Raw genomic sequence first — 25,098 nt, 5'->3', positions numbered from 1 at the left:
TCCATACTGTTTCAGAAATAATCTTTGATGTGGTTTAGAACAGGATGGCGTTTTATCACAGCAGAATTTAACTTTATCTCTGGTAGAATTCTGATCAGGCATTAGCTCCGCCTCCTTATTTTTTTTCCAAGCTAAGGACCCAAAATCTGCGTTTCTCTTTCAGGGCTGCAAAAGAGGGGTGTGTCACTACCCGATCCGTCACCCTGCCCGATCGGTACTGCGCATGTGCGAGATGGTCCGGAAGTCCAGACGGCAACCCAAGATGGACACTTGACACAGTGGCTTTTAGCAAAACTCAAAAAGAAAAACCGAGAGAGATGAGTTATTGTTAATACAACGTGACTTCACTATTATTTAACAACTCTTTTTATTGGGTTCTCTTATTTGGGGTTAAGTACATTGTCAGAATAAGTGAGGAATGGATTTAACTTCTGTTAGACAGCTATCATACTGAATACATATTTACTGTGAATGTGTGCAAACATGTATGGCATATGGCTGTCTAACAGAAGTTCAATTCATTCCTCACTTATTCTGACAATGTACTTAACCCCAAATAAAAGAACCCAATTAAAAGAGTTGTTTAATAATAGCGAAGTCACGTTGTAATAACAATAACTCATCTCTCTCGGTTTTTCTTTTTGAGCTTTGCTAAAAGCCACTGTGTCAAGTGTCCATCGTGGGTTGCCATCCGGACTTCCGGACCATCTCGCACATGCGCAGTACCGATCGGGCAGGGGGACGGATCGGGTAGTGACAGGGTGTGAGCAGTATGAGGCATGGCTACAATGGGTGATCTGTTTGGTATTTTAAGCAAACAACTTCAGACATGTTTTGTAATATATTTTCCTAATATAGCATAATAGGTCCATTTTAAATTACATTTTATGCCTGGAAAAACAAATACAGGATCGAAAATAATTGAAATTGAAATCTCACTCTCTTGAAATCTATAATAAAAGAGATGGAAGAGATCGAAGAAATTATTTAAATGTGAAATTAAATCCCAGGTTTGAAGGGATTTATGTGGAGTGAAGTCCAGTGACGGGTGGTACAACTGCACCGTTTATGGAGACGCTGGAGTGAACGAGGACATCCCAACTCATACCTGAGGACTCCTCTGTCCTCGTGTCTCTTCCTCGCGTCTTACAGGGGCGGAGCTAAGACGCAAGGAAGAGACGTGAGGGAAAGGAGGAGGCGGATAATCAATTGGGATGAACCTTGAGTCTCTCCGTGTGTGTTGTGATCCGTTTAGGTAGCCTGCTAGCGAATAGAAGTGAGAACCTTGTAAAGCCGACTCCGGCACGGATTCTCTACCTGAAATTTGCTCTGAATCATGTTTTTGGAACCTTAAATTGAAAAAGCCATAAATACATACGATAAAACCCACATTTATCAGCATTGGTAGAATATATTGGATTTAAGTTGATCCTGTAGACAAACACCACACAAAGGGCTTATTTTGCTCCATGTCTGGTGGATATGCAGCGGAACCAGTTGTAAAACCCAAACGACATATTATATTGTGTTATACTAAATTGATATTAAATAGCGACCCATCGGGCTTGTTCCGCTGGATCACTTTTGAAGTTTAACTTCAATTGTGATATAGGTCATTGAGAAATCCTGAATATGTGTTCATTAAAGATGAACCCTCAATACATGAATAGGTTGGTTTAATTGGTCCCGTGTTGGATACGAGAAGAAGAACAGCTGTACTTAACTATCAGACTAGTGGCACCAGGATACATAGTATTTTAAACCACGACCGGTTGATGTATTTGCCACTAAAACACTAATGGATGCAATGTTGCATTTCTATACCCTGTGATTGAAACCTGTAGTCCTTTCATAAAATACACCTTTGTTAGAAAAAAATCAAACCAACCAAACAATTATAGATCTGATCATGGTTTGACCTTTGATACAATTTAATATTGTCATCCAAGATCCAATCCAGCTGTGTTGGAAGAACGAACAGATGTTTAGATAACATTAATAGTTTTTTAAGAGGAGCATGTTTTGCCTGCATCAATGCATTGGCTCCAGGGAATGAGGAGAAGTGGAGAAGTGAAACGTTCCTGGCCAGATTAGAACCAGGACAGCGCACTTCATGGCTACTCCTGAGCCTCGAGGATATCTTTGTAACCAGCCAACAGAAGAGATGCATAACTAGCTGAGCAGCACAGCATTATTATTATAACCAGGGTGAGAGTGAGTCTCTGAGTGGGTCAGGTGCAGCCCGTCAACAAAGAGTAGGAGGTCGGGCATTTAGCTGGAGTTTGGGGATTGAATGAGAATAAAAACAAAACACAAAAAAGTGTGTTTGGTTGTGTGTAGTACGCGTGTGTTTCAGTGTGCACGTGGTCCAAATGTGAGAAAGTCAGATTGTGAGGAAGTGTGCTTTTGTGGCCGCCTGTCTGCGTGTGTTTGAGGGCGTGTGTGTGTGTGTGTGTGTGTGTGTGTGTGTGTGTGTGTGTGTGTGTGTGTGTGTGTGTGTGTGTGTGTGTGTGTGTGTGTGTGTGTGTGTGTGTGTGTGTGTGTGTGTGTGTGTGTGTGTGTGTGTGTGTGTGTGTGTGTGTGTGTGTGTGTGTGTGTGTGTGTGTGTGTGTGTGTGTGTGTGTGTGTGTGTGTGTGTGTGTGTGTGTGTGTGTGTGTGTGGCGAGGAGAAAATAGGCCAGCATCTGTCACTCTGACAGAAGCCCGTGATCCGGTCCCTCTCTGCAGTCTCACTAGTAAATGAATAGTAATCTGAAAAGTGAGGGAATCACCAGAGACCCTAGGGACCCTCCGGCGTGGGATCACTCTGTCAGTGAACCCCTCCCCACCTGAAACGTGCTCGGACCACGCCTATTAGACCGTGACCATTGATCTAAACTTCACACCAATGACCCAGAAAGTATGCCGGGCATTGACTACTATTTTGTCAGACACTTTTTCCCATTGACTTACATTGGGAGAAATATGTCTGTAAATCAGCGCATCATTTACTTTGAGCTAAATGAACAATGCAGTCTGAAAAGTTGAATTGCCCTGGTTACACACTTGTAACGTTTTGTATCTGTATCTTGCACATCAGTCGAGCAATCGCTTTGACAAACAGAATGACAGAATTATAAACACCTGACAAAGTTCTGAAACCTCCGCTGAGGTACTTCCTGCTATCGTAGGAGTCTCCAAGACACACACTGTCCAGCTGGAAAGGACACGAGCGCTGCAGCCGTTAATAACTATAGTCAGCGCAGCTTGTCGTTCTGGAACACAGCCTCACTTTGAAATGTAACCTTATTATGTATCAGAGTCTGTGTCTCGCTTTGCCTCTGAGTGCCGTCATCTGTCTTCGTGTGCAGGTGTCCGTGGCTCTCCGAGCGGTTCTCTGTGGCGGTGCCAATCTACAATGCAGTCGTCTTCCTGTTTGTTCTGGCTAACTTCTGTATGGCCACTTTCATGGACCCTGGCATCTTCCCGAGAGGTGAGAGCACGGACAGTGTCATGCTGGATGCGTGGCGTTGATGCTGGCTTCAAGCGCGCTCATATTGGTATCCCTGCTAAAGCCTTCTTAATCGTAGGGTTGTGTTAGTGACGTGTGCTTTTCCTGTCCCTGCAGCCGAGGAGGACGAGGACAAGGAGGACGATTTCCGCGCCCCCCTCTACAAGACCGTGGAGATCAGAGGGATCCAGGTCAGGATGAAGTGGTGTTCAACCTGCCGCTTCTACAGGCCGCCTCGCTGCTCCCACTGCTCCGTCTGTGACAACTGTGTGGAGGTGATCTTCCCCTCACCCATCCACTTCACAAATACATCAATGCGTACATTCACTGTTCACCCTGTAAAACATTTGTATTCAAACTTACCTGTTTTTATTTGTTAAGTTCATTAAAGTATGCCATCATCCGTAGTAGGAGCTCAACTCTACCAAGTGCTTAACCCTTAAATGGTTTCTGCGTCCTGGGGGACAGGCTGTGCCCATGTCATATGGGTGTCATATGGGTGTCATATGGGTGTCATATGGGTGTCATATGGGTGTCATATGGGCCAACGCTCCCACCAGTCTCCTGGAAACACTTGCAACGACCATGCCTAAGCACATTTTTGAAGTTATCAGCAACAACGGTGGGGCTCCTCCTACTGAGTTATTTTATGACACTTTAAGTTCTTGAGATACAATATTCTTCTTCTTTCTTTTAACCCTTCTTTTGCAGGACTTCGACCACCACTGTCCGTGGGTGAACAACTGCATCGGCAGGAGGAACTACCGCTACTTCTTCCTCTTCCTCCTCTCTCTGACGGCGCACATCGTGGCCGTGTTTGGCTTCGGCATGCTCTTCATCCTCTACCATCGGCAGAATATTGAGCGCCTGCACGCCATCGTCACGTATCCTTTTAGGATCTGTTTTTTGTAGTTTTTCCTTTTTAGGGATGGCAAACCAGTTTAAACGTATTATATTCTGGACAACCAGTTTCGATGGCACCGTGAAATCAAAACGTTGATCTTGTCTCTTGAGGTTTTTCCTTAGCCCCGTGCTCTCAGGCTGGCTGTAATGTGTGTTGCAGGCCTGTTCTTCATCCCTGTGGCCGGTCTCACTGGCTTCCACATCGTGCTTGTGGCCAGAGGCAGGACTACCAATGAACAGGTGGGACTTCAGTAACGATTCGTAGTCCCAGAAGTCCTGTAGTTGATATTTGTGAGCCACAGATAGCTGGGTAAATGTTGGCTCTCTGTAAATAATAACAAGAGTACAATCTGTTTGTGATATGACTACAATAGAATAGGGAAATGCAGAGAAGGACATGTCTGTTTAAGGTGTAGAAACTAAGTGGCAGCAGCTGCTTTGGAGAGATGTGAAACCAGGACGAAAACAATATTACAGTTTGACATTATGAGCTATTTTCCCTTTTCCACACAGTTTTAGTTCAGGTGATAATCCTACTTGGTACATAGATGTTCTCTAGGTATATATATATATATATATATATATTTAAGCCCCACATGCTTTGTTATCAGAATAAGTAACATTTTGAATATAAGTGATCATGCCCATACCGTATTCATTTCATTTGCGTTTCATGTTCAATAACCTTTCATCCTTTATCCATCCTCCCTCTCATCTTTTGATGTCCCTGGTGTCCCTCTCTTTCTTCAGGTGACGGGGAAGTTCAGAGGAGGTGTTAACCCTTTCACCAATGGCTGTTGGAAGAATGTCTCTCATGTCCTCTGCAGCTCACAGGCGCCCAGGTGCATATTCTTCCTTTTTCTTTGTTTGTAGCCTACATGCTCATATAGTTTAGGTATACAACAGTAAATGCACTACAGTAGATATGATTGCTAACTTTCCTGTTGTGCCCATTCTGGCCGGAGAGACGTTATTACCAGCAGCTGGATATCCCTTAAAAAGAGCCATAACCGTGCTCGTCATGGGTGCGCTTCGGCGAAAACACTACGTCCCTGACAGCGCTCGCCGCTCCACGGTTATGCAGGCGTGAATTTCTAAAGGACAAAATGCAATAAAAGATGTATACATTCCTTGATGATGTCATTCTTTATCAATTGCTTTCAAGCTTAATAATAACCACAGTTATGTAACTTCCAATTTGTCACGTTGACCGGTAAGATTCTTTTCCCAACAGAAACTCTGGTGAGTATATCTCTGCATTGGAAGAAGTCTTGTGACAGAAGTGCATTTGTGCAGTGGTTGTCTTCATGGTGTGGTCTGTGCTCTCTGCAGGTATCTGGGCAGGAAGAAGTGTGTGCAGAGTGTGTGTGTGCAGCCTCCCTTCCTGCGGCCACAGCTGACAGAGGCCCAGCTGGCTGCAAAGATCCTGGACAACGGCATCCAGGGGGATCTGCACCGGGTAAGATCAGCAGGACGGAGTGGCGGTATAAAACAAATAGACTTGCTTTGGCCTTTTGGTAAATGTGCTGTGCTTCTCACTCAGATTGCACTTGGTTGGTCTACTCATAGGCAGGTCCAGCTGGTTTAGAAGCTGTTTGACATTTTAAAAATATATTGATGGGCTTGATTGCCAAATTAAATATTCCCACAGGGATAGATATGTATAATATGTGTAGTAAATGTACAGGTAAAAAAATGATTTCAGAGTGAAGCAGAAAGAAGCGGTTATTTCCAGGTCGTCAAGCATTCTCTGGCAGTAGCCACAGTGTGAAAAGACAGGTCAAAGTAAGGCTGGGTCTGATGGTAAATTACCAATCTACCTGGCTAGTTTTTACATCACATTACATGTTACTTGTTAGTCGCTTTTATCCAAAGCGACTTACATACTCAATATTGTGGACAATCCCCACTGCTGACTGCAGGGGGGTTTGAACCTGTGACTCCCTGATCCGAACACCTACGGACAACCCACTACGCCACACGACTTTTTTAGTAGTTAAGTAATAGCAATACACTTTTCAAGTGTGTTGTAAGAGACTGGTTATTCAGTGGAAGCCTCAAGTTGCATGGACATTTTGATAAATGCAACCGTTAAAATTGAAGTCTTTATAATGTTAACATAAATGTGAAGCCGCGTTACCTGGTGAGGGAGATAAAAGATTCCGATTCACTTTCAATGTTATTCATACAGAGAATGTTCTGTGGAAAGTTGATTAGAAATTGCAGATAGATGCATCGATGGAAAAAAATGAAAGGAGATTTAGTTTTCCCCAGTATAATATTGTTTTGATAATCAACCCCTTTAACATTTGTATTCATAGTATAATGTTGTTTTGATAATCACTCCCTTACCCCCTTAAAGATAAACAGCAAAATAATGTTCAGAATCAGTCACTATATTCATGGCAAACCAATGATTTGGCATAATGCAATAACAAGATGGTGTTGTGGTTGCATCGAGCTGCTGATAAGTTGCACCTGATATCAAATGTGATATAGCACTTGATCGTTTGTTGCAGTTAATGATGCATTTAATTGGGATATCATTTTCTTTTTTAAAAATCTTTATAATATATGTATTACGATGTTATTATTTTAGGACAGATGGAGATTTTTAAATCTCACATACTCCCTGCAGTACTCCAAAGAACCCCTAGGAGGACACTCACTGCCATTTGAAAAACACTTTTCTGAATGATACTAATTTGGTATTTTTAACAAAGAAGGGGAAGTAATACCATGACTTACATTTCAGTCATGTGATTCTTTGACTTTGTATTTCTCTTCTATCCAGTCCAAGTCCAGTCTGGAGATGATGGAGAGCCAGTCATGTGACGCCGAGCCTCCACCTCCTCCCAAACCGGAGCTCCGCTACCCTGGGATCACCCGAGGAAACACAGAGGGTAACGCTTTCTGACTCTTAACCATACAATGCTCTGGTTCACTGCTTCACAGTAAGTTTATTCAAATCTTTGTCTTCCCACCCTCCTGCAGAGTGCAGTCTACTGAACAAAGCCCCTCCCACCCCCACCATGTACAAATACAGGCCCAACTACAGCCCTGGGAAGAACCACACAGCGCTCACACATGCTTACGCCAACCAGGTAATGCACACATGTACAGCAGGCTGCATCTGAACAAGCAGGGGTGCATAAATGAAAGGGACATAGAGGGTGTAAGGGGGCATTGAAACAGATATAGTACTATATTACACACAATTACAGAACACTTTATTAATCAGAGCACTCGCACATTTAGAGCACTACATATTTCTCTATCTTTTAAACAATAAAAGGAAGCAGGCAGAGATACTGAACTAAGGAACTGGTGACTGTCTGAAACTTGAGGTTCAGTATCCTGCCCAAGGACACTTACTGCTTCACCTCTCGAGACACAGCCACCCTGATGATTTAGGCTGAATCTCCGAGAGCACATCTGGCAGGCATACATAGCCAGATGTTTGGATCTGGAGAGAGAGAGAACTTTAGGATATGACACAGTGGTCTACAGTTTATTGATCAAGCTAGTGTCTATGTTGAGCAGGGGTCGTACCAACATATCGTTTTTATGAGTTTAAAAGCAAGACATTATTCGGCATCCAGTCTTGACACTGATTTATTAATGTGGAACTGATCGGCTGTCAAGATATGCATTATCAGTGTAGATTAAGATTTTTCTAGAATTACTATAATTTGTCCAAAGGGTGTTATATAAATACATCAAAAAAAGAGGGCCAAGGATTGAGCCTTGAGGTACTCCATATTTTACATCGGAAATAATAATTTTGTATGTTTACATTACAAACACATCTCGTTCTTTCTGATAGCTAGAAATGTAAATCATGTGAGAGCAAGGCCAGTTGTTCCTTCATACAGAGTGGTCAACAGTTTCAAATCTGCACTTTGAAATTTGAATCCAGGAGACTATAAAAAGGGAAGTCCCTGGTAAATGTTTCTATTTCATATTCATTTCTTCAACATGATACAGCTCTGAAAAAAATTAAGAGACCACTCCACATGTTTCTTAAATCTCAATCTCTACATGTATGGCAGCCATTCCATTCCAGTGTCTGTTGAATTCCAACACAGAGAAATGTTGTCAGTAGTTTATACAATAAAAAAAACAAAAACATTAATTTGACTCAAACACATATCTATATAGTAAAACCAGAGAAACTGATAATGTTGCAGTGATCTCTTAATGTTTTCCAGAGCTGTAGTATCCAATCAGGAGTGTTGCCTGATGCACTGTAGATCTATGAATAGGTCTTGTGTTAATTGGAGCAGGATAGCTTATATTAGTAGTAAACATTGGTGGCAGTGCAATGATGTAGGGATACAATTTAGATTACTTCAGATGCTCTGAATGGGACATCATGTGACAGTTCGCCACTGCCAGAAGTAGGGATAATAATCCGATTTCTATGATTCACATATTTGGTAAGGCAATGTATGAGTAATACAGTGAAGCTGACAGTCTCAATTTAAAAATAAGCTATCAGTATGTAACTAAAAGTATATCAGATGCACTAAGGTGTGTGTGTTTTTTTTTTTTCATTTGTCCCTGCCTTTCAATCTAATGCATCTCCATTTTTGTTTGTTTTTTGATTTCCTGTCGCTCATCTGGGTTTGGTTTCTCAGTGGCTTTCTGTCGATCAATATCAGTAAGTGGTTGTGCTGAAAGCAATTTTCCTCATATTTTCTTTGTTTCCTGCCCCTTTCTGTTTGCCTGGACATGGGTGAACTACTGTGCTAATACATCTAGAGACTGGATTCATCTCTCGGGGTAATGTATAGGGCTGAAGAATAGAGAGTCCTTTGTGTTTGAAACAAAGGACTGTATCCGAGTACCAGGGTTTCCGTTAGCCGGTAATTACCGGTTTTTAGCTGGTAAAATGTATTAAAAACCGGTAAATTCAAAACCTGCCGGTCAAAATGTCTGGTAATAATTAGGGAGGCTCCGATCGATCGGCCGCCGGTCATTATCGGCCGATATTCACTCTTAATAGTTTGATCGGTGCTCTCTATAAAGGCCGATCAGGAGAGCTGGATCTGATCGATATGGACATAAACGCGAGTGAAGTGTAACCGGAAGCGAGAGAGAGATCAGATCAGCTGCTGAGTCTGACCGAGACACGCAGCTCTGCATGATCATCTGAAGCCCCGCCCTCTGTTTAGCGAGCTGCAGGAGCTGCATGAGAAACTGACGGGCTGTCAGGAGAGAGAGGGAGGGAGAGGGGAAAAGAGAGGCTCCGTTTCTCCCGTGTTATTATTCAAAGTTGATGTAAACTTCTGAATAATGTACGTTATCTACTACAAGTAGTTTGTTTGAATGTAATAATTATGTTGTTTGATTGTTTGTGGAATCATTTATTGAAAAATGAATCTGAATTTTTCGATCTGTTACGATTATAAACTGAAGCAATATAAAAATGAGCCCGTGAACTGAGTTTTAAACATCAGCATATCTGCTCATAGTCCGGTAATTACCTGCTAACGGAAACTCTGCTACACAACTCTTATTATTATTATTGAAATATGACACACGGGAAGTTTCACATTTGTCCGGTAAAATAAATTCTGCCCGGACATTTGACCGGCGAGAAAAAATCCCAGCGGAAACCCTGCCGAGTACATCTAGACATGGTGCGGATGGTTCTACTCAGTTTTTTTACCCATGTCCAGTTCATTTCCTCGTACCTGTCAATCCACAACTTTGTTTTGATTTTCCTTCATTTCTCCCGAATGAGAAGTCTCCTGTAGATTCACCAAGAGCTTGTCAAAGAAGTAGTCAAACACAGTATCAAAAGCTTATATGTAACTCTATTAGGCAAGTTTCCACAAGTGCCCTTTAATTTGATGTTTCAGCTGGGTTCTTCTCATAAGGCGCATTCACACCGCAGTACTTTAACCACAAAGGTTCATGAGAACTCTTTAGTTCTCATGAACTAAGTACAGATTGCGTTCACACCAGAATAAGTCCCTGAGGGTGGATTAGGCAAATGAAGCCGCTGACGTCACTTCTTCTTCTTCTGCTTTGGGTTTACTGGCAGGCCGCAAACAAAGTCCACGGCCGGAAGTCCCCGGAGTTGGAGACTGGCTTCAGTAGAAGGTGCTGGGACTCCCAGCAGCTTCTACTGAAGCCTCATCTCCACCGCTCCTATGTTTTATTTTGTGTTGCCATAAATTAGTCTCTCTGCGTTTGTCCGCTGGGCTAATGCTAATGCTAATAATGCTAATGCGAGGATAAGAAAATGGCGGCTTCACAAAACTTTTGAAAAGGGGGTAAAAAGGTTCTGATGAATTAATTTTAGTTCTGGCTCTTTTTGGTGTGAACGCGACATTTCGGAACTATATCGGAACTAAAGTGTGAAAAGTACTGCGGTGCGCCGATACAGAGATAAGCCTACTGACGACTCAGAAGGAGGAATCATGTTCCCTCTTCTCCTTGGTTGCAGTTTGAGGTGTAAGCAGTAACAGAAGCAACAAAATAAGTTGTTACTTTGAAGTGATAATGACAAAAGTTTATTTAAAAATTCACGAGGATATTATGACTTGTGTAATGAAACATGTGTGACCTCGATACACAACATGTATACATTATGCATACATACAACCATTTCTCATACTATATTTCCGTTTACAGTCTTTTGTTGTGTTGCATTTTTTTATTTGACTTTTTACCCTCACAACACCACAGTACCAGAAACATTGGTATCGAAATAAACATATTCAACTTGTGTTACAGTTAGTGTGCTGTATCCAACTAACGCTTTCCTCCTCAAGCTCAGCCTCTGTCTGCATACCATACAAAACGTGTCTGAAATGTTACACATGTATGCAGTTGGTAAAAATTAGAAGTACCCGAGTGAAGGAATACATTTTCAGTAAAAGTCCTGCATTCAAAATGTTACTCGAGTACAAAAGTATTAGCATCAAAATACACTTAAAGTACCAATGGGGAATTGAAGTGAAAACCACACCAAAGAGGCAAAGAGGGGGGGTGCAGCTCCATAGATCAAATGAGAAAGGACCAGTGAGCGGCACTCGGCCTTATTGTAAGGTGTGCAGAGTCTTCCTCTGGCCACGCCTCCTCCATCTCAGCACCGTGATCTTCTAAAGAGCTGACCTGAGTGGAGCTGTTGTGTCAGGAAGTGTACACTAGAGGGAGTCAGAGTGCAGTAGGAATCAAATCAACCTTTATTTCTATAGCCCAATATCACAACACTTTCTCAGAGGGCTTTACAGATTAACAAACATAAATGACAGTGCTAAAAGTTCAAATGAATTTACAATAATATAATAAAAAGACAAGATGGCATGTCAAATACAATCTGATCAAATACAAATACATTAAAAGCAAAAAGATAAAATGGATGACAAACATTGGGTACTCTTAAACCAGCTTTAACGTTATGCTTTTGAAGGTCTTCAGCACACTCTTAATATGTTGTACACGGTCTGCCTTCCCAATACACACGGTTGCTTCCAGAGAGAGGGAGCTTAGCGGAACGCGCTCATCTGGTTTTGTGGGACCTGCATTCTGGACGTGATGCCCGAGAGGGGCAATAGTGGATTCAAATATATTTTAGGTAGGATGGTGCCCGACCATTAAGCGCTTTGTAAGTAAGAAGTATTTTCAATTAGATTCTGTAATTCACTGGGAGCCAGGGTAGAGCTGCTAACGTTGAAGTGATGTGGTCCTTCTTCAGTGTTGGTTAATAGACAGGCTGCAGCAAGTCGTACCAGGAAGTACCAGCAGGAAGTAGTTCAACTCCAGGTTGCTCCTTTGCTCAGCTGCTTGTTGTTTCTTTTCCCTCTCCTCCTCCTCCTCCTCTTCCTCCTCCTCCTCCTCCTCCTTTTCCTCCTCTTCCTTTTCCTCCTCCTCCCTCCTCCAGCTGAGTCGAGGAGAGAGTGTTGGCAGTGCAAAGGACTCCTCCACCTCCTCCCTCCTCCAGGCCAGCCAGCAGCCCGGTTTCCGTTCCCAGCCCAGCCTGGACCGCAGGGACGCTGTGGGGGGGGCGGGGGGTGGAGCTGGGGAGGAGAGGAGGGAGGGGAGAAGAGAGGTGGGGGGCATCCCTGGCTACACCCTCGGTGGACGTTCGTACCCCTCTTTCTCATCCAGCTCCACCCACACCTCGGCCGGCACCACCCACCTCTCCGAGGCAACCGCCAGCTTCAAGAGCTTAGCCAATCAGACGCCCCCGCCTCACCACCCGTCCCGCAACGGGAGCCTGTCGTATGACAGCTTGGTGGCAGATGGAGAGGACTTCGACAAAGGGGTGGTGGTGGCCCCTGAGGCTCCGTCTGGGAGACCCTTTACGCCGGCAGCAGGCGGCTACACCTCCCCCTTCCTGTCTCGCCCGAGAGACGCTGAGATGCAGTCGCCCCACCACTACCACCGCTCCTCCCACCTCCACCACCACCAGCCCTTCCTCCATCGCTCCTCCTCCACCACATCCTCCTCCCCCCCACCTCCCCTAGACAGGGAGCGCCTGCTGGGGGATCCGCACCCCCCGCCAGCCAATCACACCTCTGCTCCGCCGTCCTCTGCCGCCCCGCCTCCCCCACACCATCGCCACCACCACGCCCACCACCACCACCACCACGCCCACCATCACCACCACTCCTCTTCCTCTTCATCCACCAGCCGCCCTCCCCGCTTTGCCGCCCCTTACGCGCCCCCCCACCACCATGCCTATCCCTACCGCACCCGATCCACCGACACCCCCCTGGGACCCTCCTCCACCTCCACCACCCACCCTCCCCGCTCGCCGCACCCCCCGCCCCTGGGCAAGTCTCTCTCCTACTCCAGCGCCGCCGCAGCAGAGATGCAGTACCGGCTCGTCCGCAAGGCCTCAGCGTCAGCCGGGGCCAACGCGGCGGGGGTGGGAGGAGGAGGGGGAGGAGCTGGGGGAGGAGCTGGGGGAGGAGGAGTAATGCTGCCGCCAAAGTGAGTATGACCTTCGCCTTTTGTCGGGACCATTGGTTTGCACCTGCCCGCCTCAACAGCTGACTACCTGATTGACTGCTCTTCCTGCTTCTCCTCCTCCTGCTCTTCCTGCTGCTGCTCCTCCTCCTCCTCCTGCTCCTCCTCCTCCTCCTGCTGCCAGGTGTCCTGTGAGTGTTCTCTCTTCCCCTCTGCCTGTCTTCCATGTGTCGGAGCTTTCATGTGTGATGCTGCGCTATCGTAGCATCATGTGTTCTGTTCAGTACTTTCATATCACGTTCTCACAAGTCACCCCAGACACATTGTGCATGAAGACGCCTGGTCTGTCTGTCGCTGTGTGTTCCTGTCTCCCCTGCTCACTGTCCCCCCCCCCCCCCCTCCCATGCACAGGGTCATTCCATTGTGTCTCCACTGTGAATACTTGTTGAGTTTGAATGCTGCATGAATTCCACTTTTCAGACGATCTGTGTTGAGTCAGTGAAATAAAAATATGGTTTTAACTTTCATACTGAGAATGTTCCCCATCAAGCTTCACACTTTTATTTACTTATTAAATCTGTCTTAGTGACGGAATGCCCTGATCACATTCACAGCAGGAGGCTCCACTGTCCGACTGCTCAGAGTTCCGGGGGGGGGGGGGGGGGGGGGCTGAAACAAAGACTTTGGTGAGGTGATATGATTATGAAACTATTATAGCATTCTATATCACACAACCTAACCCTGCTAATCCTGCTCTTAATCAGCTCTGTCGGTCCTTCAAAACATACATATATACATATATATATTCTACTTAAAGTATCAAAAGTACTCGTAGAATGACCATAGAAATACTCAAGTAGAACAAAGAAAAGATGTATAAAGTACAGTACTTGAGTAAATGATGACGGTGTTAGGGTCTCCTCAGGGTGCAGTGTGATGACGGGGTTAGGGTCTCCTCAGGGTGCAGTGATGATGGGGTTAGGGTCTCCTCAGGGTGCAGTGTGATGGTGTTAGGGTCTCCTCAGGGTGCAGTGATGACGGGGTTAGGGTCTCCTCAGGGTGCAGTGATGACGGGGTTAGGGTCTCCTCAGGGTGCAGTGATGACGGGGTTAGGGTCTCCTCAGGGTGCAGTGTGATGACGGGGTTAGGGTCTCCTCAGGGTGCAGCAGAGACCGTGTTCTCTGTGTGGGAGGACAGAGCTCTCTCTCTGGACTTCCTGCCCCTCACACTGTCTCTGTGTCCTTCCTCCTTCAGGGATGAGCTGATCCAGAGGAAGCCTCTGAGTCGGTCCAATGGTGGCCAGCCCTTCTCCTCCTGCTCCGCCCCTTCCTCTCCCTCTCACCCAATCAGCGTGTGTGCCCGACCCGGAGTGGCCTATCCCAGCTCGACCCTGACCCACAGTCCTGCTCACAAGCCTCAGGGGGGCGGGGTGAAGAAGGTGACGGGCGTCGGGGGCACCACCTACGAGATCTCTGTGTGAGCGGCCACCAGACCCCCCCTGGAGGAGCGGAGAGGAGCTTCTGCGGCCTCCTCCCCCTCTGAGGGAGAGCAACCGCTTTTGAGGGTCTGAGGAGGGACCAGATCTCACTGCTGGTTGGCTGTGGAGCTAGACTGGATCCACCGCACTTCCTGTGCAGGTCACGTGATGCTGGAGCACGCAGGAACCTTCTCAGTCTGCTCGCTGTGGTCAGGTGGTACATTATGCATTCCCACTGCCAGGGGGAGGGCTCTGACCCCCACCAACTGTAACGTTACAATCTGCTTGCCAGCACTGAACCCAGAAATGTTGAGTACCCCAAAGTTTTATGTTTGAAATGAAGTAGTGGCCCTCCAGTAATTACAGACTGCCGGATGGATAATATGTTGGGCAATTTGCACAATTAGAATAAATTGCGTTAATTGGCATGAATTAGCATTATTGCCTATGTGGACAATAGTTTAAAAAGGCTTCGCCGATTTGGAGAATTTTAGAGTGGATTTGGGGGTTATTGAGGACGCTGAATCCGTTTCTGACATTTTCAGGATCAAAAATGGCAGTTTAACCAGAAAGTGGCTATATTTGTACTCTGGGTGGGCTGATTTTGACTACCATGAGAAGTGTTGCAGACAATTGGATATAGAGGGAACAAGTTGAAACTCTACCTATGACTTCTACTGTGGAGAATGATTGTTCCAATAAATAAGCAATGTTTCCAATGCAAATGATCCAGAGTCCACTAAAACTTAAAAATGGACCCAAATTTGTCAAAATCAGCCCATATAAGCCTCTTTCACACCAAGTGCCCCAGCACTTAGTACCCCAGGGCACTAAGTACAGATCGCGTTCACACCGGAATAAGTTCCCTGAGGGAAGATTACGCAAATGAAGCCGCTGACCTCACTTCTTCTTCTTCTGCTTTGGGTTTACTGGCAGGCCGCAAACCACTTCACGGCGTATACTCCCGGCCGGAAGTCCCCGGAGTTGGGGACTGGCTTCAGTCGAAGCTGCTGGGAGTCCCAGCAGCTTCGACTGAAGCCTTCCGAGTAAATCGCCAGAACGCCAGCACCTCCTCATCTCCACCGCTCCCATGTTTTCTTTTGTGTTGCCATAAGTTAGTCTCTCTGCGTTGGTGCGCGGGGCTAATGCTAATAATGCTAATGCCAGCAAATACAATGGTGGCTTCAAAACACTTTTCAGAGCCAATAGCAATTGGTACTTTTTTGGTACCACCTCTCTTGCAGGCACTAAAAATGGGGGTAAAAGTTCCCGGCACTAAGTACTCTTTTTGGTGTGAACGCGACATAAGGGGTACCAACGGAACTAAACGGGAAAAGTACAGGGAAAAGTACTCCGGTGTGAACGCGCCTATTGTAGTAGAAGTATTGGCCAATTTATGCTTTAAAATGTCAATTTGGATCCTGAAAATGTCAGAAATGGATTAAGCATCCTCCATAACCTGCAAAGCCACTCCAAAATCGGGCAAGCCATTTTTTAACTATTGTCCACATAAGCTATAATGCTACATTTCTAACACAAAACGTTGGGGTACTCAACATTTCCGGGTTCACAACAGGACTCTGGAGCTGACACCTAGACTGTTACCCAACAGCACTTTTACACTGAAGCTGCATTGGGTCACATTGGTGTTATTTTCCATAATTTCCGCACTCAGTTTTTGAACATCATTGAACACTATGATGATGATGATGATGATGATGATGATGATGATGATGATGATGGTGATGATGATGATGATGATGATGATGATGATGATGATGATGATGATGATGATGATGATGATGATGATGATGATGATGATGATGCAGCACAGTGTGTGGAACCTGATTGAACTCAAAGTGGAGAGCTTCTCACAGTGGAGCTGTTCAGTGTAAACTAAATGTGATGTGTACTTTGAATAAGCCTCCAGCAGACGGAGTGATCTGATTGGACCTTGAGCAAAGGTGTTTTCGTGATGTGTGATGATCTGCGGCCACAGCCTGCAGTCAGTAACGTGGTGTTGTATTATGGGCTGGAAGGAACAGCACATGAACCTCTCCATTGATGTCGTGAATGGACTCGCCTTTAGATAGAGCCATGAAAACTGTGACTGAAAAAAAACAAATGGCTTCCCCGTCTGTTGATTTGCTCATAGATGTGAATATGATTCCATGTTTGTACAGGGTGATGTGATTTTAAATGTGGATTTCTCTTTTTAAGTGGCGTTCATAGCAGACCGCAGCATGCACTACTATTATACTGGCCACTGAGTGTGGTCTGTGAACAAACGGGAGACAAGGAAGTCATGCTTCGGCCCAACACACACAACTCATTCCTTGAGCAACTGCCTTGAAAATTAAAGTGTTTTTTATGTCACCTATTTAATTTGAAATGGTTTTATATGAATTGATATAGAAATATATAGTGATAAATGAAGAGTTTTAATATTGACTTAAAAGAATGGTTGAGTTTGAGAATCCTGATAAAAAAGAAAGTGAGTAAATACCTCTCAGACCAGATGCCTTATTTCTAGCATGTTCAGTAGTTATCTATACGAAGTGTACTCTGTTCTACCATAGAGACGGTGGCTTCTCCTTTAAAAAAGAAAGAACGAAATGAAGCCATGGCCCCAACACTAACTATTCAAAAAGGAAACAACATCAGCGGAATTCACGTTTGGTGTGGCTTGGGAAATGCTTTTATGATGAAGTTAAAAGATAAGAGAGACTCCTGGTCTGAGAACATGTGTTAAATGGTTGTGAGGATGTGTTGACACCCATATTACTTTTTGCTGTAACGAAGTAATGTAACGCATTACTACTGAAATGTGGGTAATATATTACCCGTTGCAATGCCCAGTAACGCTGTTACAACACATTTTAACCCGAAATTAAATGGTGTTTTGTTTTTTAAGAATGTACGAGCGAGACATTCCGACACCAGAGACAAATTGTGCGGGTAGATTAGTAAACCTGGTGTTTACTCTTCAGACTTCGCGTCGGGATCTTCGGGCAGTTGCATGGTATGCACCCTCTATTCAAAAAAGAGAACGGAGCGAAAAATACTAACAACAAATTGTGTCAGGTGCGCGTGACCTGCTCCGCTGCGCGTGCATCATTTCAAAAGTGCTTTCACAGCAGTGCAGGCCCGGTTCTACGGGGGTGCATAAGGGTGCATTGCACCCTCAGTTGAGTCGTTATGCACCCTCATTTGAAAAATGAAAAGTAAAACATATTACATTTTGCCTAATATTACTAACAATAGTAGTAATAATAAGAAGAATATAGTTGAAATAAAATAAATTGTAATTGTGGTTAAATAACATTGTCTGCTGCATTTATTTGATCAATTTAAACGGTAAGTAACGTTATTATGTCAGGTGCGCGTGACCTGTGCCCCTGCACATTCATCATCTGCAAGGTGCTTACACAGCAGTCAATGATGGACATCAGAAAATGTTTAAAACAACCAGCCCTTATCGCCAGCAGTAACACTGCATCTACTGCAGGTAATAACAGTTCAGATCATGGGGACATTAAGGCTACAACAACTGGCGCCATGCTCTTATAGGCTTTGTGATAAGGGACTGGGAAGGCAAAATCAAACAAAGAGCACATAGATCCATAGATCTCTTAATGTTGCTCTCAAAGTGCACCAGATTGATGGTTTTAACTTCAATATTTAAAAAAAAAAATCTTCCCGGGGGAGCATGCCCCCGGACCCCCCCCCCCCCCCCCCCCCCAGAGGAGGTGAGGACCCCCCTAGAGGGTGTTAGGTCCACTCCCCACTTATAAAAATAGCACTTTACCCCTGCACCCTCTCTAATCTCAGATGCACCCTGAGTCATTTTGTTCTGGAACCGGGCCTGCAGCAGTGACACATCTGTGGATAATCATTTATATGAACATGGTTAAAGCAACCATCACTAAACGCCAGCAACACTGCATCTACTGCAGACCTTAGCAACAGGTCAGATGGGGACATCACGTTGCCCTCCGTTGTGGACACTAGCTTACTCCCGCCTGACTCGCCCCCGGAGCAGCAGTATTCGTCGCCCGAAACTACGCCGCCCCTCTGCGGCCCACAGGTGCCAGGATACCACGGCAAAACAGAGCCTGCCCAGGTATATCTAAACAAGTACCCGCCTGTACAGTGGGGTTAGGCGGTCATTTTGCAGCTCGTGGTATACAAATAGACAAGGGCTAGAACATTCATGTAAAAATAGTGCCATATTCTGCCATGCCTGTAGAAATGTTGGGTCAAACATAATGCATACAATAGCACAGATGCCTTCACCACGAATGGCTACACAAAGATCTCATATCCCAAGCTTATCAACGAGCTGATGTTGCAGCTGAAATGTTCTCCAGGTCACAGAGTCAACCTCACATTATGATGATGATGTGATCCAGTTTTCAAGCACAGTAAATGTTCTCTTCCCAGAGTATGATGGGAGCAAAGTGATGATGTAGTACATGGTTTTAATAATACTTTTGCTTTTCAATGTTTGCCATTTCAAACCATGAGCTGGATCAAATAATATGTGCCTTGATTTACAAAATGTTCTCATTTGTTTTATCAGTAGGCTACAGTTTTGAAGCTGTTGTGCTTTTCTTCGCCACAGTCCACTTTGGACTATATGAAATATTTCAGGATTGCACTTTTAACTCACTTGAAATGTTCTCACTTGCTTGGTTTCAAAACATAACAAAGGCCATCATCTGTTCATTGGGACCATCAATGCTATTTTGCATTGCTGTTGCCGGCCACTATTGCTCATGTAAACCTACTACTGCTGCGCCCCTGTAACCTCAGAGGCACCCTGAGTCATGTTGTTCTGGAACCGGGCCTGTACACAGCCATAAACTAAACACACTACAGAGCCCATTCCGTGTCCTGTTAGTGTTTACTTCCTGTCTGCCTTCTTCTGGTGATTTATCTGACGTCCAGCTCGTGGTAGCTACATCGGTGCTAACGATGCTTATCGTAGCCTCCAAGTTAAAATCATAGACTGTATATATAAAGGTTAAAACGAAATAGACGAGTGTTAAGCGTTAAGTTTGAGATTGATAAAATAAGGTTACATCCTTGTAACTTAGAGATATTTTATTATGTAGGTAGGAAACTGTATGCATCGCTAAGGTTAATTTAAATTGGCTATGCTCAAGTATGTAGACAAGCTAATGTCGAAGTAGTGTATGTGAAATCAACCTCACAATATGATGTGTGTACATCACAATTATTAATGTCATATTTCAAGATGATTACTTAGATATTACAATATGGTTGGTTGAGCTGGAGTTCATTATCGAGCTTACACGTTAACGTCACAGTCGTCTGAAGAACGAACCCAAACCTTATTGTTTTTATCAATTGCATTACCAAATGGGTATCAAATAAACGGTAAGCATTGGTAACACAACTTCCAAAGTTACAGAAAAATAAAAAGGACACTGACTCGGACAATACACAATCCAACATGTTCAACAGAAGAGAATCAGTTATATTGTTTGTACACATGGTACTTTACATATATATCTGTTTGTTTAAAGTGTCCAGGTGATGCAGACAGGCTGGACCAGAGAGTGAGAGACAGAACTGGACTCCTCACAGCAGTGAACTTCAGCACGGGTAGCCTACAAATACTCTTTGTTTTCATACTGTACAAAGAATCTAGAAAGCTATTGGTTTAAATGAATGAAGTATTGACTTGAATACACTGATATACATTCCATTAAACAATACTAAATACTAGATCACCTACACATCAGTTAAGTTGAGGGGTTTTTCCATGCAAAAAGTTACATTTAGATGTTAACAAGCAATATGACTGTCAGCTTTCTAATTTAATGTATTGAAGGTGTTATATATAGTTTTGGCACACAAAAAAAATAAAGTCAGGAGAAACGAATCCGTTATCCTGACTTTATTTTGTTTTGAGAAAGTTACCGATGCACCAAGGAGGAAGTGGAACACGAGACAACCATTTCATTGCGCACACACACACACACACACACACACACACACACACACACACACACACACACACACACACACACACACACACACACACACACACACACACACACACACACACACACACACACACACACACACACACACACACACACACACACACACACACACACACAGAGGTACCAAAGTGGGCCGCCCGTTGACAGTTTACGTGGGCTGGGCTGGGTGCGAGTCCCGGGCTGATTTTTAGTCCCAGTCCGCCCATCATGTATAGCTGTTCAATGAAGGTAAACACAGTGTAGGCGGTGCGTAAAAGCTCTTTGAGCGCTGGTGCTGCTCTTCTCTGAGTTACACGTCCCGCTGCCTCCTGGAGTGACCACACACCCCTGGCCGAAATGTCCTTAAAGTGAAGTCTAAGTACGATATATATCTCAAATAATGTATGCACTGTCATTTCCCCACGTAAACATAACAGTCTGCAATTAAATGGCTGTCTCCTGTGCGCTTCACTTCCTCCTTGGCGCACCGGTAACTTTCTCAAAAAAAAAAGTGCGAGATACTTTCTGGTGACCATGAGAAACTTTCTCGTGCTCACCACAAACTTTCTCGTGCGCACGAGTTAGTATCTCATGCGCACGAGTTAGTATCTCTTGCGCACGAGATACTAACTCGTTATCCTGACTTTTTTTTTTCTCCCTCTGTTTTTTTTTCTTTTTTTCTTCATGTCCCTTTAGGGGCTCCGTAGTTAAGTGATATCAAAATATAAATAACTAATGTCATGCAAACATATTAATATTTGCTTGATTCCAGTGTTTAATTTAGCACAAATGCATACAAACGTTAAGGGATTTTAAGATTCTGAAGTATTATGCTAAAAACTCAATAACTTAGATTATAATTTATAGTTTTGCTGAATAGTTTCATGTCCGCTTACCTTAGAAACGTAAAATGCCACGTGCAGATGGGGAGCATGTTAGCTTAGCTTGGTAGCTTCAGCTAGCTCTGGAACTTCTAGCTCGGTGGCAGGAGGTCCCGCCTCGGCTCCGCCTCTTTACCCTTATTTGGAGCAGGCGGGAGTTGAACTCTGACGTCACTGTCGAGCCATTAGTGGCCGACTCCGCCTAAAGTTTTTCTGTCGCAATATTATTTAAGGAATCGTTGAGCTAGCTAGCTCAACAATTGTCACTATCTGCTAACGTTAGCTTTAACCTTCGTTTTCTAATAGTTTTTTTCATAGGCTATAAACAGAGGTGGTATAAGTATAGATATTGTACTAGAGTAAAAGTAGAAGTACTCAGGTCTTGTTCTTGAGTAAAAGTAGAAGTAGCCTACTCAGATCTTGTACTTGAGTAAAAGTAGAAGTACTCAGATCTTGTACTTGAGTAAAAGTAGAAGTACTCAGATCTTGTAGTAAAAGTAGAAGTACTCAGATATTGTACTTGAGTAAAAGGAGAAGTACTCAGATCTTGTACTTGAGTAAAAGTAGAAGTACTCAGATCTTGTACTTGAGTAAAAGTAGAAGTACTCAGATATTGTACTTGAGTAAAAGTAGAAGTACTCAGGTCTTGTACTTGAGTAAAAGTAGAAGTACTCAGATGTTGTACTTGAGTAAAAGTAGAAGTACTCAGATCGTGTATTTGAGTAAAAGTAGAAGTACTCAGATATTGTACTTGAGTAGAAGTACCAGAGTGTAGGAATACTCTGTTACAGTAAAAGTCCTGCATTCAAAATGTTCCTCAAGTAAAAGTAGAAAAGTATTATCATCAAAATATAGTGAAAGTAGCGACAGTAAAAGTAGTCGTTGTGCAGATTGGTCCATTTCAGGATAATATATATTATATGTTTTATAATGATTGACCATGAAAGTGTTCTCAAAGCTGGTGAAGGTGCAGCTAGTCTGAAGTACTTTGTAGACTGCAGGGTAGCTGGAGGATTTACTCCAGGTGGAACTAAAGTCTGATTCAACACTTGATTATATTTCACATCATTCATCCACATCTGTGAAGTAACTAAAGGTATTAAATACATGTAGTGGAGTAAAATACACCATCTACCTCTGAACTGTAGTGGAGTAGCAACACATTGAAATACTTAAGTAAAGTTCAAGTATCTAAAAATTGTACCCAAGTATAGTACTTGAGTTTATGAACTTAGTTACACCAGTGGCTATAAAGATAGAAAGACTAAGCCTTGCACAGAGGCATGACAATACATTTTCAAAATGCTCAACAGTGCTGCCAAAATTATAAACTGACTGCTACACAATTAAAATAAATGCTTTTATATATTTCTATTAGATGTGACTCTTTGGCGTTTCTGTTATTATTACCTGCTGCTTTAGTTGTTCTGACTGCTAAAATCCTCTGTTATTCCTCATTTTAAAGCTGATATTCCAGGGGGTCGGGGGGCTCGGATCCTTGTCACCTTTTTCATACCTGATGACTTTGCCTCCCTGACTACAGTTGCTTCAGCGTGTAGAAGCTAGTAAGCCTACTATTTGATTTGTTTTAGATAGGCACAACATATTTCATATGTAGACCTTATTTTCCTGTTCCATGTTAAAATAAACCATTTTCAGTGGTATTTTTTTTGGTCATGGAAAATGAGGTAAAGGTCATTGAGAAGTCATGGAAAAGTCATTGAAAATCATTGGTGAAAAAGTGTATGAACCCTGATATGGGTGTTGAGAGATGTATCCATAGATCTCCTAATGTTGCTCTCAAAGTGCACTAGATTGATGCTTTTAACTTCAACATTAAAAAAGAAATCTTCCCAGCAGGGGAGCATGCCCCCTGGACCCCCCTAGAGGAGGTTAGGTCGCCCCCCCCCACACTTAAATCATGTCCACATGGATAGGAAACTAAATAAATTTGCACACATCTTGTGTCCATATCTTTCTGTTTTGGTGGTCATGCCACAACCGTGCACGTGCATGCATACGTGAGTCATGGTAAAATACCTGGATTAAGAGGTTGCTTTTTCTTTGCACAGCATGAAAGAAACATTGATATTGGAGATTTCAATAAATTCATATCAGTCAGGTCTACGACCATTATTCGGAGGGAAATGCTACAACGGTGCTTGGCAATAGGCATTACTATATATTATTATTATAGGCCAGGCCTACCTTAAAGTAATTTTTCCCCCTGAAAAAGCTGGCCCACCCTATTTTATACAGGCCTGCCCTAAAGTCAATTTCGGCCTACGCTACCGGCTTAGATATGTCTCATAATTATTTGTGTGAACATAAAAATAATGTGTGTAAATATGTGATTTGTAAATGTAAAACACCATCCACAAATGCATTTAAAAGATTTGCTAACTCACAAATAAATGTGCAAGTGTAAAACAGATCTGCAAATACGCTAAATATTTTCACAAATAAAAAAAAGATCTGTGAATATCTCTTTAACATTTACAACTTTCAATCAGGCATTTGTAAATCCATTTTGTATTTGTCGACCAAAAATGCGCTTGTGGGTCTCAAATCTCTGCTCGTGGATCTCAAATCTCTGCTCGTGGATCTCAAATCTCTGCTCGTGGATCGTCTTTTTACACACACGGAATTTTGAGACAACCTTTCCGCCGGTCTCGGCTAAAATCTACTCGTGTCACTCGGTTATTTTCGGAAACCACGTGATGGCCTGCTGATGACGACATTTCCGCATGTTTTTCAAAGTAAGAGCATGATGGTTTGTTTCGTTAGATGCATTCTTTATCACCATCATCATCATGTTATAGTGATACCAGAGATGTTCAAAAGTCTTATTTTGCAAGTCCAAGTCAAGTCTCAAGTCTTTGGTCACGAGTCCAACTCAAGTCTCAAGTCTTTGTGGGGTGAGACCACATCCATGGCTGCTCCTCACAGAGAGAAGAGGGAAGAGGCTGTGTGAATTACTTTACAGTGTTTATAAGGGTGGATAGCCCCCATTGTTCTGTGTGTCAAAATTAAAGACAGCCCACACACACCTACCAATCATCAAACCGTGGGGTCTTATTTCATTACGTGTTGATTTCTATCAACACGTAATGTTGTATCGATGTATATAGAGATGTACTATAGCAAAAGTATTCTCCGTCGGGACTTCCTGCAACAACACCTCGCCGTTATCGTGATTCTGATTGGCCAGAAGACATTAGCAAAGATGTTCTATTGAGAAGACGATCACTACGTGACAAAAGTTTTCAAAACCGTTTCTGGTCTTCGGCATTTCCAGACAAGCGGCTACTGAAATCAATCTTACTAGCTGCTGTCTGTGCAATTTACTCTGCACGAGTTGGCGGACTTTATTTTTCCTACTTTAACATAATTGTTCATGGTGGG

At 43.6% G+C, this 25,098-nt stretch overlaps 1 protein-coding gene across 1 annotated transcript in view; it reads left to right on the top strand.

Moving 5' to 3' along the window:
- The window catches only part of zdhhc5a (zinc finger DHHC-type palmitoyltransferase 5a), a 34,429-nt gene extending 17,251 nt beyond the window's left edge, over nucleotides 1–17,178 (top strand). The window contains exons 4-13 of the mRNA XM_034095121.2: nucleotides 3,351–3,472; nucleotides 3,608–3,765; nucleotides 4,202–4,374; nucleotides 4,531–4,633; nucleotides 5,144–5,235; nucleotides 5,726–5,852; nucleotides 7,188–7,296; nucleotides 7,388–7,497; nucleotides 12,291–13,345; nucleotides 14,576–17,178. Coding sequence (XP_033951012.1) covers nucleotides 3,351–3,472; nucleotides 3,608–3,765; nucleotides 4,202–4,374; nucleotides 4,531–4,633; nucleotides 5,144–5,235; nucleotides 5,726–5,852; nucleotides 7,188–7,296; nucleotides 7,388–7,497; nucleotides 12,291–13,345; nucleotides 14,576–14,801 — 2,275 coding nt within the window. The 3' untranslated portion in view covers nucleotides 14,802–17,178. The remainder of the gene's footprint in view (nucleotides 1–3,350; nucleotides 3,473–3,607; nucleotides 3,766–4,201; nucleotides 4,375–4,530; nucleotides 4,634–5,143; nucleotides 5,236–5,725; nucleotides 5,853–7,187; nucleotides 7,297–7,387; nucleotides 7,498–12,290; nucleotides 13,346–14,575) is intronic.
- Nucleotides 17,179–25,098: the final 7,920 nt, after the last annotated feature.

This window comes from Pseudochaenichthys georgianus, chromosome 1, assembly GCF_902827115.2.
Source record: "Pseudochaenichthys georgianus chromosome 1, fPseGeo1.2, whole genome shotgun sequence".
NCBI lineage: Eukaryota > Metazoa > Chordata > Actinopteri > Perciformes > Channichthyidae > Pseudochaenichthys > Pseudochaenichthys georgianus.
Note: the sequence above shows the minus strand (reverse complement) of the source record. Positions and strands in the feature narration are given on the sequence as shown.